Source organism: Perissodus microlepis, chromosome 19, assembly GCF_051167445.1.
Source record: "Perissodus microlepis isolate ML-2025 ecotype Zambia chromosome 19, ASM5116744v1, whole genome shotgun sequence".
Taxonomy (NCBI): domain Eukaryota; kingdom Metazoa; phylum Chordata; class Actinopteri; order Cichliformes; family Cichlidae; genus Perissodus; species Perissodus microlepis.
In genome coordinates this window covers 5,855,856-5,871,447 of record NC_140479.1, presented here as the reverse complement: position 1 = coordinate 5,871,447, position 15,592 = coordinate 5,855,856, and the positions used below count along the sequence as shown (strand labels likewise).

At 38.2% G+C, this 15,592-nt stretch overlaps 1 protein-coding gene across 3 annotated transcripts in view; it reads right to left on the bottom strand.

The window, feature by feature from the left end:
* LOC146365243 (nesprin-2-like) overlaps positions 1-15,592 on the bottom strand; it is a 29,568-nt gene that overhangs the window by 317 nt on the left and 13,659 nt on the right. For all 3 annotated transcript variants that reach the window (XM_084914310.1, XM_084914311.1, XM_084914312.1), the window contains 19 exons: positions 14,336-14,397; positions 11,221-11,316; positions 11,051-11,128; positions 10,776-10,868; positions 10,309-10,511; positions 8,950-9,149; positions 7,311-7,411; positions 6,311-6,400; positions 5,213-5,326; positions 4,310-4,447; positions 3,904-4,068; positions 3,638-3,750; positions 3,210-3,378; positions 2,194-2,290; positions 1,880-2,073; positions 1,483-1,647; positions 599-739; positions 382-483; positions 66-242 (listed from right to left, as the gene is read on the bottom strand). In XM_084914310.1, the coding sequence (XP_084770436.1) occupies positions 66-242; positions 382-483; positions 599-739; positions 1,483-1,647; positions 1,880-2,073; positions 2,194-2,290; positions 3,210-3,378; positions 3,638-3,750; positions 3,904-4,068; positions 4,310-4,447; positions 5,213-5,326; positions 6,311-6,400; positions 7,311-7,411; positions 8,950-9,149; positions 10,309-10,511; positions 10,776-10,868; positions 11,051-11,128; positions 11,221-11,316; positions 14,336-14,397 (2,498 nt within the window). The remainder of the gene's footprint in view (positions 1-65; positions 243-381; positions 484-598; positions 740-1,482; positions 1,648-1,879; positions 2,074-2,193; positions 2,291-3,209; positions 3,379-3,637; positions 3,751-3,903; positions 4,069-4,309; positions 4,448-5,212; positions 5,327-6,310; positions 6,401-7,310; positions 7,412-8,949; positions 9,150-10,308; positions 10,512-10,775; positions 10,869-11,050; positions 11,129-11,220; positions 11,317-14,335; positions 14,398-15,592) is intronic.

Here is a 15,592-nt window from a genome sequence, read left to right as displayed (position 1 = left end):
AATCATAAATGTTTCTTTATGAAAGGATTTAAAAGCCAACACTGCTATGCAGTGATTCATCTCACCCTGGCTTGTGAGGTCTGGACCTGTTTTTGTTGCCGATCGGTGGCCCTCAGCAGGTGGTAGAGCTCCCTGGCTTCAGTCTCCCAATGTAGAAGTTCAGCCAATCGACTGTCCAGCCCAGACACACTGTGTTGCAGCTCTACACAAACCTTTTCTGCCTCAGATAATGTCTGCATAACCTGGTGACAATTAAAGAAAAGATAGCAAAGGACAGATAGACTTACTTTGATTTTAAAAAAAAAAGAACAGATATAATCATTTTAATCTTCATGACCACAATCATAATAGTTCTTTTAAAAGAAGAGAAATCGTTCATACTTCTGGTACTGCAAGCTTCAGTTTCTGTAACTGATCTGCTGGGCATTCTGGGACAGAAGCCAAAGCATCCAGATCCACGTCTTTAATCTTCCTCATTATAAACTGGAGAGCAGAAATTGAGCAATAATTTAGAAAGATTTAATTTGGTCATTTAAATCAAAATAATCGTTAGAGCTGAAAAAGTGCAATGACTTGCTAGTGATGCCGTTGGTCCTACCTGTAATCTTTTCCTGTAGGTGCGTAAAGGACCCGCCATAACATCCAGAGGCTCTTTGAGAATCAGTGTGCCCTCTCTGATCAAAGCTCTGATTTCCTCTGGGTTTACATGGGTAACTTCAATTGGCTCACCAATGTTTTCCTGGAAAAAACACAAATAAACATGTTAAATAACAAAGACAATTTATTAATAATTCAATGATGTAAACATTAGCAGCAGAATTTCATAAAGTTCTTGTTTACTGTATGTTAATCTACTGTGGACACAACACAGTTTGAAGTTTCCATCTCTTTTCACTTATGTTAATTTCATAATTACACAGTAGATTAACATACAGTAAACAAGAACTTTATGGAATTGACAACACTTGTTCAACGTGCAACTCCAGATATAAGAATGACATTGCACTGTACTCAAAGACTATAAGTCCAGCTACTTGCATACAATAGGTAAAGGTGGAGCACTGTTTTTAAACTTTGAGTCACTCCGTAAGAATCATTGTTTCAATAGAACAATCACATTTAAATTCCAAACGCATGAGACATTAGGCTGCCACAATCACTGCTGCCTCTAGTCGCATAATGCCAAATAATAAGAAGAAACTAGGCCAACGCTTTAGAAGAACAAAGCTATACACTCAGATAAAAACACCCTCTGTAAAAAATAAAAGCACAGATAAAAATTGATTTTAGAGTGCCATATGGTGGGTACTTTATTAAAAAAAATAATTTTAAGTAAATTCATGTCAGGAAAATATTCTGATTAATTCTCTAACAAAAAAATAGCTTGTGTGATTTAGTCTTCAAACATTTCCAAATTCTTTGTCATAAAGCTGTTTTAGAATCTAAGCACACAAATTGGGTTTTCCTTGATCTGTGACTCACCAAAGTGTTTTTCTTGACAAACTCAGCCCACTGCATGTTGACTTTCCGAAGCTCCTCTGCCAGGCTCCTGCTGGTCTGAGGATCTGTTGACTCAATCAAGAAGTTCCCCACCTCATTCAGGTGGGCCTGACGAGATCCCCACTCAGCCATGGATGCGGAGGTCAGCTTAATAGAAATTTTTGTAAATAAAATGGCAAATACTAAAATATATCATCTATAAGGATAATGTAGACATTATTTTATTTAGATGTTATTATTGCAGACTTTTTACTTGACTTGTTATTCCAAGTCATAACAGACTGATCCCCTATAACAAAGCAAGTTATACTAGCTTGTTTATGACATATTTATTATCGTAGAGCAATACAGTTATAATACTTTAATGAGTTAATCATACCTCAGGTCTGTGGCTGTGTGTTGCAGAGCATTGTTCAAGCCAAGCCTGCAGGGAACTAAGGGAGTCGCTGTACGAGTCCCAGGCAGACAGAACCCGTCCCATTGTGCTTTTCACTGTGGTCACGTCCTCTAAAACAACAGCAGTGTCCTCCTCCAGCTGCTTCACCTGCTGACTGACATGCTGATAATCTGAAGCTATGGAGCAAAGAAATAATATGAAATAAAATAATACACTTTTACTCTAATGGGGAATCAAAAACATTAATATAAATGAAGAAATACAAAATATCTGTTACAGAGTATCACAGTACTTACCAAGGGCAGATTTGCTTGAATATTTCTCAGAAATCTGCTTCAGCTTACGAATAGCTGTTTCCAACATGGAAGGCAGCTCTTGTGTGTATACGAGTTCCTGAGTTTAAAAAACATGAATACAAATTAAAACTGTCAGTCAACACTAACATCCATGCCCTTTACACAGTAGAAGGAACATTTTTGGATAAACTAGTGAAGAAGTTAGAGAAAAACTCTGAATAAAATTCACCACTAGAACCAGAGGGAAAACCCTGATAAAAAAAACATTTGCAATAGCCCATTTTGGACATCTTCACTGTATATCACAGACTGTATATACAAGATGGACACACCCAACATGACACATCCATTGGTTTCCAGTTCCAATGTCAGGCCTTGAGATGAGAATTTTCACTGATGCTATCTTGACATGTCAAAACCAAATTTGAGACACCGATGGGCACGTCCCATGTTCAGTAGTGATTTGCGAATCACAAGCTAGGCCTGCAATAAAACACACCCTACCCTAATTTATGAATATAGTACTCATTATGACTTCAAACTACCACTTGAGATCACAACTGAAGTATTTACCGAGGTTGTAGAGCATAAGTATCAAGGGCCATTTCCCTATGAACCTCCATTGTTTGCAAACACAGAAGGCGCCCCCTGCTAGCCTTTAGATAAAATGCATATTTAAGGCACTTCCTCACTGGCTTCACACCTGGAAGCTTTGTCCGTCTTATATTAGTGTGTCTTGTATATTAAGATACTATGTGCAGAATCTGTTTATCTTAGCTGCATCCTGGTTAGAATTTCTATTATGTGGCCTTACATAGATATATAGATATTGTCCAAATTTATAATTATACCCCAAGAAAGATTAGTAACTCCAACAACAGAAATTACTGTACTGCTCAGATAAACATATACATATATATACAAAGAAAGAACAAAAAGATGTTAAGAAGCATCGACACACCCCCAAGTATTAAATTGTGTTTTGAAAATACAAAGACTAAACAAAGATTACTCACATGCCACTCTTGCAGCAACACCCTGACTGCCTCTGAGGAGATATAAGGTCTCTTCCAGACACGAAGCTTGGTCCTGATCTGCCCCAACAGATCCAAAACAGTGTGGCGATGCTCTCTGTACTCTAGCTTGATCCCATGATACTTGGCAGTCACTCTGACGCTGGTAAATCTGATGAAGATGCCAACAGAACGTTAAATAGAAACTAAAAAATAAAACCACATCAACTTCAGAAAGTAAATTATCACTTTATAAGATGCTTTTCTCAGTTTAAGCAGTCATCTTGATTACATCCAGTCCCAGGTCAGGACAGCACAAGTCCTTCTATGACTTTCAGCTTAAACTAAGAAATTCATTCATATACTCTTCAAAAGTATATCCAGTTTGTGCATGCATACATTACACAGGCCACTGGAGAAAGTACCCTCACCTCCTCTTGAGCTCATCCATCTTGTCAGTAGGAATCATCATGTTTCCATACTCATCTATGTTCTGGAAGGACTGGAAGGTCTTCACGTGCTGTGGCATCTCCTCCAGGCAAGCCTACAGCAACAACAAGCAGAGACAGCATGCACATATATATTTATATGCTTGCAAACATTTACATTTCACTGTCTACAAAGAGCCGGAGAAACCAGTTTTTGCTAAGATCAGCAACATTGTTTCCCAGTACATCTTAAAGTTGGAAATGATTACTTTGAGCAGTTCGTGTTTCTCCCTCGCTTCATCAGCAGCACGGCCGTGGTCTTGAGGGTTGCCATCTTCCTCAGCCAAAGCCTCCTCTGTTCTCAAAAGCCAGCGGGCTACTGTGTCCAAGGGGGCTGGAAGACTCATATCTAAAGCAACTTTGTACTCACGAAGCTAGATGAACACACAGAGAAAAGGAAGTCACAAGTAAAGTAAATGTCTTCAAATTGCAGTGAACAAATACACAAATATGTACAAACACATCAGCCGTAATGTAACAGATTAGGGTGTTTAAGAGTCTGTGTTGCTATGGCGCTGTAGTGTTATATTAGTACAGTACAGTATTATGGCTATAGACCATATTTATACATTCATAAGGTTCTCTAGTCTGATTAAAAAAATAACAAAAATGAACCTTTTCTGTGAGAGCATCCCAGGCCTCTCTAAGAGTCCGTTGCTCATCGCTCAGTTTTGGGGTTCGTCTCATGGCCGTCAACAAAGGCATGATGGGCCGTCGTTGCTCATTAAAGGACACCAGAAAGGTCTGAAATACCTGAGGGAAGGAAAATACTTTTTTAGTGACAAATTTATAACGTGAAGTCAGTTTATAACGTTAAAGGCTGTGCCAAAATTTAGACGTTTCATAATTTTATTACAATATGATGATGTCAGCCTATTACGGTGCTACTGTGACAGTGTAGGGCATTGTAATGAAAAAATAAAAAGTGTGTTGTATAACTCTCTCCATCTGATATATTAGATCAATATGGTTTCTTGAAAGTGAAGTTGAATCTCAACTATGCTCTTGGGTGCTAACAATGAAGGTTAAAGTCAAATGCTTAGGAATGATCAGGACCCTGACCCGATTTTCACCAAAAGAAAATCAGCTCGAGCTGTTATTGGCATCTACAATCACACAAAATTTGAAAATGATTCTTGAAAACTGTGAACACTAGCCTGTGTTCACAGTTTGTTTCGTTTGTTTATCTGGTAACAAACAGATAAACAAATGAAACTGATAGCATACTCCTTCCCTTCAGGGGGAGAACTAAAGAGAGAGAAAAAAATTACAACTGCTTAACACTGTTGTGCAAAACAGGATCAGGTTGTTGGGAAGAAGAATTAAAAATGTTTTATTAACCAAATTCAGTTTTAAATAAGATCTGTGTTATACAGACAGTGCTTATTGTGCCTGTAATTACATCATAGGCCTGTTAAAATAATACCGGGGCCTCTGAATGTGCCAGACATTTACCTAATTTGTGCACTGATACTTAAAAATGCAACACATCCTGATGAGCTCTTGCTAGAAACATACATTATATCTTTCTGAGTAGCTTTCTCCTTCTGTGGAGTCCCATCCCTCCAGCAGCTCATCATAGGCCTGAACCAGCCAGCATGTCATTTCCTGTGCCTTACGGTCAGGTGTCACCTGGAAAGACACAATAAAAATTGAGTGGGTGAAGATGATCAAATGATTCCAGAATTAAGTTTTACGTGATGTAAGCACGCATAATGTGAGTGTAATGTAAAGTAAAAAGCAACACCAATCACCAGACACGTTACAGAAAGCTGAATGATAGCGCTAACTAAGTTGATTTTAAGCAGCGCACATACATAAGTTTGTTTTGGCTCCTTGGTTGTTCTTTGAAAATTCATAAGAATATAGCAACATGTCACTTTGAAGGAGGCTGCCACCTTTACTGTTCACCTCTTCTCCTATAAAAGCAGATCACCATTCTGTCATGCAGATCCTGTGGTTTGTACTGTCTAGGGAATATAGCGTAGTACTGCTAAATTTGATTTGTTTCACTTATATACTCTTAAAGTTTAGTATTGTTAATGCATTTTCAGCTTTCTTTATGAAATTCCAACAAACTAACTCACTCATATTCCTACAATCTCCCACTCCCACAGCAGAATCAAAAAGCAAAACACAAAAGTTAAAAATAGAAAATATCTTAAGATGTCAAATGTCTACAGCAGCTACACTTTAACGTGGTGATATCCTGTCAGAAACCAAAGCTGACAGGTATTTTTATCTGATCTATCGTGAGGCGATTCCAGTACTGCTGCACCACCCCATGAGCGCTTTATTCTTCTCATGGGAGGCAAGAGAAAAACACCCTTGCTGTGGCTTTGGATCCTTTCCCAGAGAACAGGGCAAACTTGTTCAGTGTTGCATGATCAGTCCTGCCTTTAACCACCATGTGATTCGAAGGTAACTTTGGCTCGGAGCAGCTTAGTTTTAAACAGCAGTGGGTTAAGCATCCTCAGAATAAACAACTCCCCTGACGTGTCGTTACTAGATATAAACATCAGCAATAAAATCCATCGTTACTTGCGGGTACTACAAAGGGATTGTGCAGCTAATTGACATTGTGCTGTGATGATTGGTTGTGATGATTGGGTGTACCTGGCGGAGAGGTGAAGCAGAAATAGCAGGGGTGTAGTGGATAGGCAGGTTGATAGGAGAAGGACTTTTAGAAGGAGTCAAATATTGTGTCTAAGGAGGAAAAGGGGAAGGGGAAAGGAGAGGAAATACGAGGAGAGAAGGGAAAAGACAAGAGAGAAGTGGTCTTCTCAAACACATCAAATACATTTAGCATACAGCTGATCTCAACTGAATGCACACACGATATTTGATTTCAGTGCAAGAAGAACAGAAAGTCTTATTTATTCTTAACAGTTATAACTGCATTACCCATGTGTATTCTGGCTGATTTACAATAAAGCATGGAATGAAACATGAACAGATATATAAGAGTTACATTCTGTAGCAGCGTTTGCAGGGCATAAGGTGGCAGAGTGGTATCATAGATGAGCACATGATAGTGTGTCATTCAGAACAATACATTAATTGTTTGAATGGAAAACACACAAGCTGAACAAGGGGAACCAGCCACTGATGACCAGATTACTGTTTGAACATGTCTGTAATTATGTCCACAAATAAGGAAAAACTTTAACTGCACCGATTATTTTGAACAGCTGCCAAAGAAAAAGAGCACACAAGCCTGATTTAGACTTAGATCTAGGTTTAGATATCTGGGATTAAAAATACCCAATTTTGTTGAAATAAACACTACATGTAAACTTTTACTTATTTGCATTCTTTACTTAAAAATAGGTGTAGTTTGGGCTTGTTTTGCGCTGAACTAATGCAGTTATAATGCAATTCAAATATATATTTCAAATATATATATAGAGTGTATTCTGCACCACTGGTTTAGATTGAGATCAGCATTACCACATGTTGACTTGGCACACAAAAGTAGGACTAGATTAGTAAAGGAGAAGTCTAAACTCTACCTGAACTGATTCTTAGACTTAAGGACTACACTAACAACTTTTCTGCAAATGTTTCTGCAGCGTATCCTGATGCCCTGTGTCAAATATAATAAACTCATACAGACCTGCATTTCTTCTTCTGGCACTGGCAGGTCCCTGGAGTACTGAAGGAACTGAGCCACATAAGTCATGATGGACTTCTCATCGGGGTCCCGAACGTCCACATCTGCATCAACATCAGAGTGCTCCATGATCAGCTCCACATTGCAACACTACTTTGAAATGTTTAGACTAACATCTGAGTGTGTTCTTGAAGCAGGTGGAGTTTAATACTGGAAGCTGAGGAATGGAGGTGTAACTCTTCTGTCTTAGAAACATGGAAGTCTGGTATTAAAGTAACAGGCAGAGCAGATGAAACAAATGAGGGTTTTATGTAAGGCTGAAGCAAACAAGCAGCAAGTGAGTCAGCAGACCGTCAGATCATCTTGCCTTTAGGCAAGCTGGGTATGGCTACACTGTGCATGCAGTTGCAAACGTGTAAACAGCAACACATTCTTCTTTGCTGCTAGATATCTATGTGAGAAAAATATTTAATAAATCTGATCATGAAAAGAGTGTTTGTAGCAGGCCAAAAGGAGCAGAGAAATAGTGACCCAAAGGGAAAAAGCATAGCTTTCCTATAAAACTGATTAAGAAATCCTAAGAAAATGTGCAACACATTGCCAAAGTGTGTGTGTCACTACTGATGATAAAACCATCATTGAGCAATCAATACTGGATATTTTCCATACTTGGAGTTCTGGGTTGTTGTTTTTAACAAACTTATAACAATACATTTTTTTTTAAATTATTGTGATTTTCTAAGTTTTATTTTTTTAAAAAGTAATATATACGTAAAAATGCAATTAAACTTTTTTGGTTTAGCAACTTATTACAACTGTCGGGTGTAATGCAATGGCTTAATGTAATCACATTACATTTTTCAGTAATGTTGTAACGTAGTGCATAACTGTGCTGAATTCAGTAATTACATTATAGCTATGATTGTGTCACCGCCTGTGTTAAAAGGTTCATCAGTTACAAACTGATTTGCCAGAACAAAACTATCATACGTAGCCAGCATTTTATTTATATAGTGCCAAATCACAACAACAGTCATTTCAAGGCATTTTATATTGTAAGGTAAAGACCTTACAATAATACCTTCATTGTCAAAAACCCAGAATAATGTTAAAGCTGAGCACATGCTGACCCCAGCCAACAGGCCAGACCCCAAATTTCAACAGCTGACAAAGACAGTGATCAGCAGTCAGGCTGCAGCTTCTGTTTCTACAGCAGAATCAGTATGGTTCCCTTAATGTCTCCCTCGGACTGGGATTCATCTTTGCTTTGTGTTGTCAGTTTTCTGTTTATATTTAAAGACTAAAAGAAAGAACGTTTGTGTGTCTTCATTAGGATTTGTGTTGGTAGCCTATAGGTTTATATGCTGTGCAGATTTCAGGTCAATTTACTGACTAAGGCAAAAGTAAAGTAACAAAATAGTTAAAAGTAGCGTAACGAATTACTTTCTCTGGGGAGTAACGTATTTTTATTACTTTTAAGAAAAGTAACGACTGATAGAAAGTGCTTAAAGACACACAACAAAGCATTGAATGCATAGGAGAATGTGCTTGTATAAGTGTGTTCTATAAGTAGCACTCTTGTTGCCATTTCGTATCTGTTGTCATAAAGTGCATTTTGAACTAATCGAGTTCTGCCCCTCACCATCAGGCTCCAGCAGTCGGGGGATCCTCAGCTCTTTCTCTGCAATACGGAAGGCTTCCTCCAGGTTCTGTTTGTTGCTTCTCGTTCTGGCCTTGGATAGGTCCACCAGGTCAGGCCGCAGAGCATACAGGATAGCCAGGAAAACCACTCCACTCCTCCAGCTAGCCTTGAAGTCTTTTACGTTTACTGAGCAGCCAGCTCTGAAGGAAAGAAATTATTTTATTACTATTGTAATAAATGCACTTCATAATACTTCCATGTCATAAAGTACAGACTGGCACGAGTTCAAGTTCAGCAAAGTAACAAAAGATTAAATCTTTGTCAAACAAGAAACAGTAAGATTAAAAGATAAACTGCAACCAAAGATCAGAAAATACATTTTTATACAAGAAATGTGTTCACAAACATTTATTTCATTTAAAAAATACATATTTACGACCAATTTACAATAAAAATGTGTGAAAATGTATTTACATTGATATTATTCATCATCTCCAGTCCTATGTGACTCCTTCTGTCTGAGTCTTCGCGTATGGAACCCACAGTACTGGGTCAAGGAAGACTTTAATGTATAAAATATACATATACAGTAAATGTGTTCAGTTTTTTGATGCAGTCTTTATGCTGTTACATAGCCATTGCTCTTTCAAGGCAAAAGCACCAGGATTCTGTAATATTTTGAGCATTTATAAATAAATATAGAGACTGGATATGTAACAAAGAATCAATGTCCCACTCTTCACATAGTAAAGTCCTGATCTGGATTTGGTCTTCAGCCCAGACCTGGAAATGAGTAATAATTCCCAAATGAGGATACATCACTCACACATCATACACTTGGCTCACAGATGACAAGGGGCTATGATCTACCAATATATGTGACTCTATTGTGTTAGTAGACCTTTCTGCACTGAATCATACTTCTTATTAATCTCTGGCTCAATTCCACAGCATGTCTTTGTCCTGTCTTCCTTCTCTCACCCCAACTGGTCGTGGCAGATAGCCCCGCCCCTCCCTGAGCCTGGTTCTGCTGGAGGTTTCTTCCTGTTAAAAGGGAGTTTTTCCTTCCCACTGTCACCAAAGTGCTTGCTCTTAGGGGGGGTCATATGATTGTTGGGTTTTTCACTCTGTCTATTATTGTAGGGTCTACCTTACAATATAAAGCGCCTTGAGGCAACTGTTGTTGTGATTTAGCGTTGTATAAATAAAACTGATTCGAATTGAATTACATCAGTGTAACCCATAATTTCACTACACATGTATGGTGACAATAAAGGGGTTTTCTATTCTAAAAATGCTGCAAAATACATTAAGACGCCTGTTTGCCAAATATTACCATTCCCTTGATCAAGTGCTTACTTGTGGCACTGTTCCCGGACCCACAGCAACAGTGCTTTCTTGGCAGAGACTCTAAAACGATGATGTAGTGGTGAGCCTCTGGGAGGAACTGGACTGCTGCTAGCCGAGTGGCTTGAGAAGGTGGAGCGCGTGTCAAGACTGGCCAAAGACTCCATAGAGGACTGACGGGAGTCAAAGGTGAGGGAGCTCGCCAGCTCTTCGATCTAAAATAACCAAACGCCAGTTTGAGTTTTACACGATAGATTTACATTTGGCATTTAGCATGAGGAAATAAAAACTCTCGTGAGCATTAAAGGTAAAGCACAAGATAAAAGAGAAAACATCTGAACAGAAATCTGACGACCATCTCTATGTGCAATTTTTTAAAAAGGAAAAAAAAACTGGAATAAAAATCATCAAAACCAAAGTAATAAGCAATGCACAACAAAATGGACAACAACAAAAAAGGGGAAGAAAAACAATCTTACATGATACTGAAGAATGATAGTCCATATAAGGCCCAGGATGATGGATGGTTTTCCATCAATAATGTCAGGAATGTGTATGTTAACTAGCTTTATCTGGGGAAAAGGAAAACAGTTTAGACTTTTTCAAAGATATTAGAATCAAAATCTAAACATGAAAGTCTGATGGGAAAAAAAAGTGTTTGTGTAATCTTTAATTAATTTTTGTTCAATACCAACAATACAGTTTTCCGAATAAAGTTGGTGCTAATATTTAGCCTCTTTAAACGACTGTTTACCGATTTCTTCTTAAGAAAGGAGAGAGCCTTCTCGATGTTGCTCCTGTGCTGAAACATTCCCCTGCCTCTCTCCCGACTCTGAAAACCACAAAAAAGTGAATCACTCAGATCACAAAAGTTCTTAGCTGTTGGTTGGAAAGCATTAAGCATTAAGGTAAAACTGGACTTACGATGTGCAAGCCACTCATCACCTCCAGCAGGTCCAGCAGTTTGGAGCCATCACGGAAATCATTGAACAGATCTACAACCATGCACGGTGGCCTCCTCTGTCACAAATATACATTTTGTTTATGTTATTTTACAGCAAGTTTCTAGCCAAGTATCTTCCAAATCACCTCTTATTTTGACTACAACCTATGTGAGCAAAATCAACAAATAGAAATAATATATTTCTAGTATTTTATTTTAGATGCATGAGCTAAATATATATATATATATATATATATATATATATATATGAACAAATACATAAAAATGGTTACTCAGAGAAAGTTATGTATGAAAATATGTTGGTAACACAGAAATCACAGGAATTTGGAAATTATTTCAGGGATGATGCTTATTAGAAATTATGTAAAATGTTGATGACAAAAATTTACAAAATGGGCAGTGACATGTGTAGATATAACTGGTGGAGACCAGTTTTGTAATTTTGCGTGACTATATAACTTTATAGCATGACGCAGTTTTCGAGGCATTAAAGCCAAACAAATTAGTTAAAGTTTAAAGAAAAGACAGCTGTTTGTTGATTTCTTAGAAGCTGACATTTTGAGCATGGGGACGTTTCTCTAGATAATGATGTGTACTGTATCTGCATAGTCATAGTCATGGGCATTATTATTGATAAAATCTTACAGATACACTTAACAGGTTTAATAAAGAAACAATGAATGGCATTAATAGCAAACACTGTACAGTGGATCTGGCAAGTATTCACAGCATTCCACATTTTTTCATGTTCCAGTCTTATTCCAAACTGTAAGAAATTCATTTTTCACCTTGAAATTGTACAGAATACTTCATAGTGACAAAGAGAGTTTGTTTTAAATTCTTGCAAAGGTATTAAAAATAAAAACCAAAGAAGGGGTTAGATCTGGATTCTTGATGGGGCACTCGAGGTCATTCACAGAGATTCCCAAAGCCACTCCTTTGACATCTTGGCTTATGTGCTTAGGGTCGCTGTCCTGTTGGAAGAACTTTTGCCACAGTCTGAGGTCCAGAGCGCTCTGGAGCAGGTTATGAGCTAGGATGTCTCTGCACATTTCTTCATTCATCCTTCCCTCAACCCTGGCTGGGTTTCTAGTTCCAGCTCCAAACAACATCCCAACAGTATGATGGGTCCACCACCATGTTTGACTGTAGGAATGGTATTGGTCAGGTGATGAGTGCTGACTGGTTTCCTCCAGACATGACGTTTGGCATTCAGGCCAGTTAGCTCATTCTTTATTTCATTAGACCACAGAATTTAGTTTCTCATGGTTTGGTGGTTCCAAACTTGGAGCCCACTGTGCTCACTGGAACCTTCAGTGCTGCCGAAATTTTTCTGTACCCTTCCCCAGATCTGTGGCTCAATACAATCCTGTCTGGGAGAACTATAGAGAATTCCTTGAACTTCGGGGCTTGGTTCGTATTTTGACATGCACTGTCATGCATTCTAAATCATGTCCACTGACTTCATCAACTGCATTTACCACATGTGGACTCCAATCAAGTTGTAGAAACATCTGACAGATAATCAGTGGAAGCAGGTCAATTTAGAGCGTCACGGCAAAGCTATGAATACTTTGTTTGTTTGTTTGTTTTTTAATTGCAATAATTTTAAGCAAACGTTTTTACTTTGTCATTATGGGGTATTGTGTGTTAAAGGCTTTAACATTAAAAATAAGTCAAGCGCTGTCAGTACGTTCCAGATGTGCAGATCCACATTCTGTGAGAACACTGGCAACACGTTTAGGCAAGTGAGATAATGTTATGTTCTAAATTGTGTGACAGTGTTCAGTATGAATGTGATATAACAACACACAATAAACTGTACAACTGTGTTTACTGACAACAATGTCAATAAAAACATCCAGGATTTCATGGATTACTGACTACCTGACAGGCTGCAGTATTTTCCTAGCTACAGTAAACCAGATGATTGATTGAATGTCATACATAATTCTAATTTCCATTCCCAAACCAATGCCCTGTGTCATGTAGGTCAAGTCATAATTGACTTGCTAATAACTGACTTTCTATTATGTACTCTGATCCCGGCATAAAAGGTCACTTTTGATTTTCCAGGAGGACACAAAAGTTTCTGCACCAAATATTATTCACACGTGATACACATGTGCATGGTTGTAATGTGAGGTATAATGTGACCAGCCCCAAAAGGATTAACAACTATTTCCACCATTTAGCTTACTGGCAAAGTTCCCACCATGCCAGACCTTTGGTTGGGTGGATTAGGTGGGTGTGTTTGGTGGGCCGTCTGTTGCTGTCTGTCTGTGTGCTGTGAACCTTGCTCCTTAATGCTATATTTGTGTATGCAGCCACCACTCTACTGTCCTCCACTGTGATATTTACAGCTGACCTTCACTATGAAGCAGAAAGAGTCTGTCTCTGCTGAGTCATGTCAGGGGACAGAACGTTTACACAATGCATGTGTTTGACAGCTTTCCTATAACATCTCGCCTCCTTGAAAAGTTTCAGAAGATGCTTAAAGTGGGAGTATAATGATTTGATTTTAGCAACTCTTGGACAACTTTTGTCCATGGTGGATCTATGTCATGAATAAGCTGAAAGTTTACTGAAAGTGAGCCATTTTACTGCTACTTGTGCTTTTCTTTCCATGACAGTGGAAGGGTGCAGTACTGACAAGGTCACTTTGCTGTCAGGAACGTGCGCTTCATATATTATCCATGCAGTATGGAAAAATATGTCTTTTCAAAGGAAATGCACATGACTAAAACTAGCTGCATGGTACTACGTAAAACACAAATACTAATATAAAGGAATCATAATCTTTAAAAGTCATTAGTGAGAACAATATTCAGGACTTTTCATGTTTTCTGCTTCTTCTTTTAGTCTGACAAAGCCAATTATGTGAGAGTGACCAATGGACTCACTGTGTATAAAGTTTTGGGAAAGCATTTTATGTTTGCATGTTACAGTAGACAAATTCTTCAACACGCTGTAGTAGTTTTATGCATGGTTTCTTTCTATTGTGTGCTTGTATCCAGCACACAGTAGAAAGTAAGTTCATCCTTCACACATACTGTTCCCACATTTAGGCCTCACCTTTGCCAGCTGAGCATTGACCCAGTTGGTGAAGGTCCTCTTCTGAATCTGTTCTTGTTCCACTGTAGGAAAGGAAGAATCACTGCATTAACTTAGACATTTAAACAACAAATCACAAAAGCATCAAATCTTGGGAAAGGGAGCCATAATGCTCCACACGAACTGTTTACACTGAGAGAAAATGAGAGTTGGCACAGTTCCTTGGACTGCTAATATTATAGGTCTCTTTGGTTAAGAGAGCAAGGGTCAGGTAGAAAGAAAGTTTAAGGCTTTTCAAAAGAAAGTTTTTTGAAAACTCCAGGATCTATATTGTGTTGTTTACTATAGGTTTCTTCAAGCCATGACCACAGGTTTATAGACAGACAGTTAGTTGTTGTCTTGAAGGAGATTAGTCAAATCTGCATAGAAAATAAGTAGGTGCAACGAGAAGCCTATGCTTAGCATCCAACTGGAACTGAAGGACAAGGTATCTTCTCAGCTATAATCCTTTAGAGCACTCTAAGTCTCACTAATTAACACACTGTATCTCTTTTTTTCCAGTTTGTTACAAGTAATTCAGTGTTACACAAACGCATCATACATAGTTCATGTTGTGGTCAAAAGTTTTCATCACCTCATCATGGACATGAATGTCATGGTAACTTTGAGCTTTTAATGATTTTGTTTGAATTGTTCTTTTTCCATGGTGGAATCACCATACGTCATACATCTTTATTGACTTTTAAAAACCATGAATTGCGTGCACAAGCTTGAATTTGTTTTGGATTTTCCCCACAGGGTCCATGCAGGGTCAGATAACCACACTAATAATTGGTTACATTTACACCTAGACTGCAAACGTTTGGTTACCATCAACAAGATTCTGACATAACTTTGGCTGATTCTTAGCAGAACTGGCATGTTATTTAAAATGGTTGAGTTCCTGATGTGGAACAGGCTTTTAAGCATAGTGCATAAATTTTCAATACAGTTGAGGTTGGGGCTTTCCACTATTCCAAAAGTATGATGGCGCCATTTCTAAACAACTACAAAGAGCTTAACTCACAAGACCCAAACAGTCATTCTCAGGTAAGAGGAAATTAGTTAGGATTTTCAGAAACAACCCAAGACCCATTAAGGCTTAAGCCTGCCATGAAGTGGAAAGAGCTAGAACTTCAGTATCCCTGTGACAGTGAAGGCAAGTTTTATATCACCATAAACTGAGAAGGTGTTGACCAAGAAAGAAAGCCCTGTTTTAAAATCAACACCGTCAAGTTT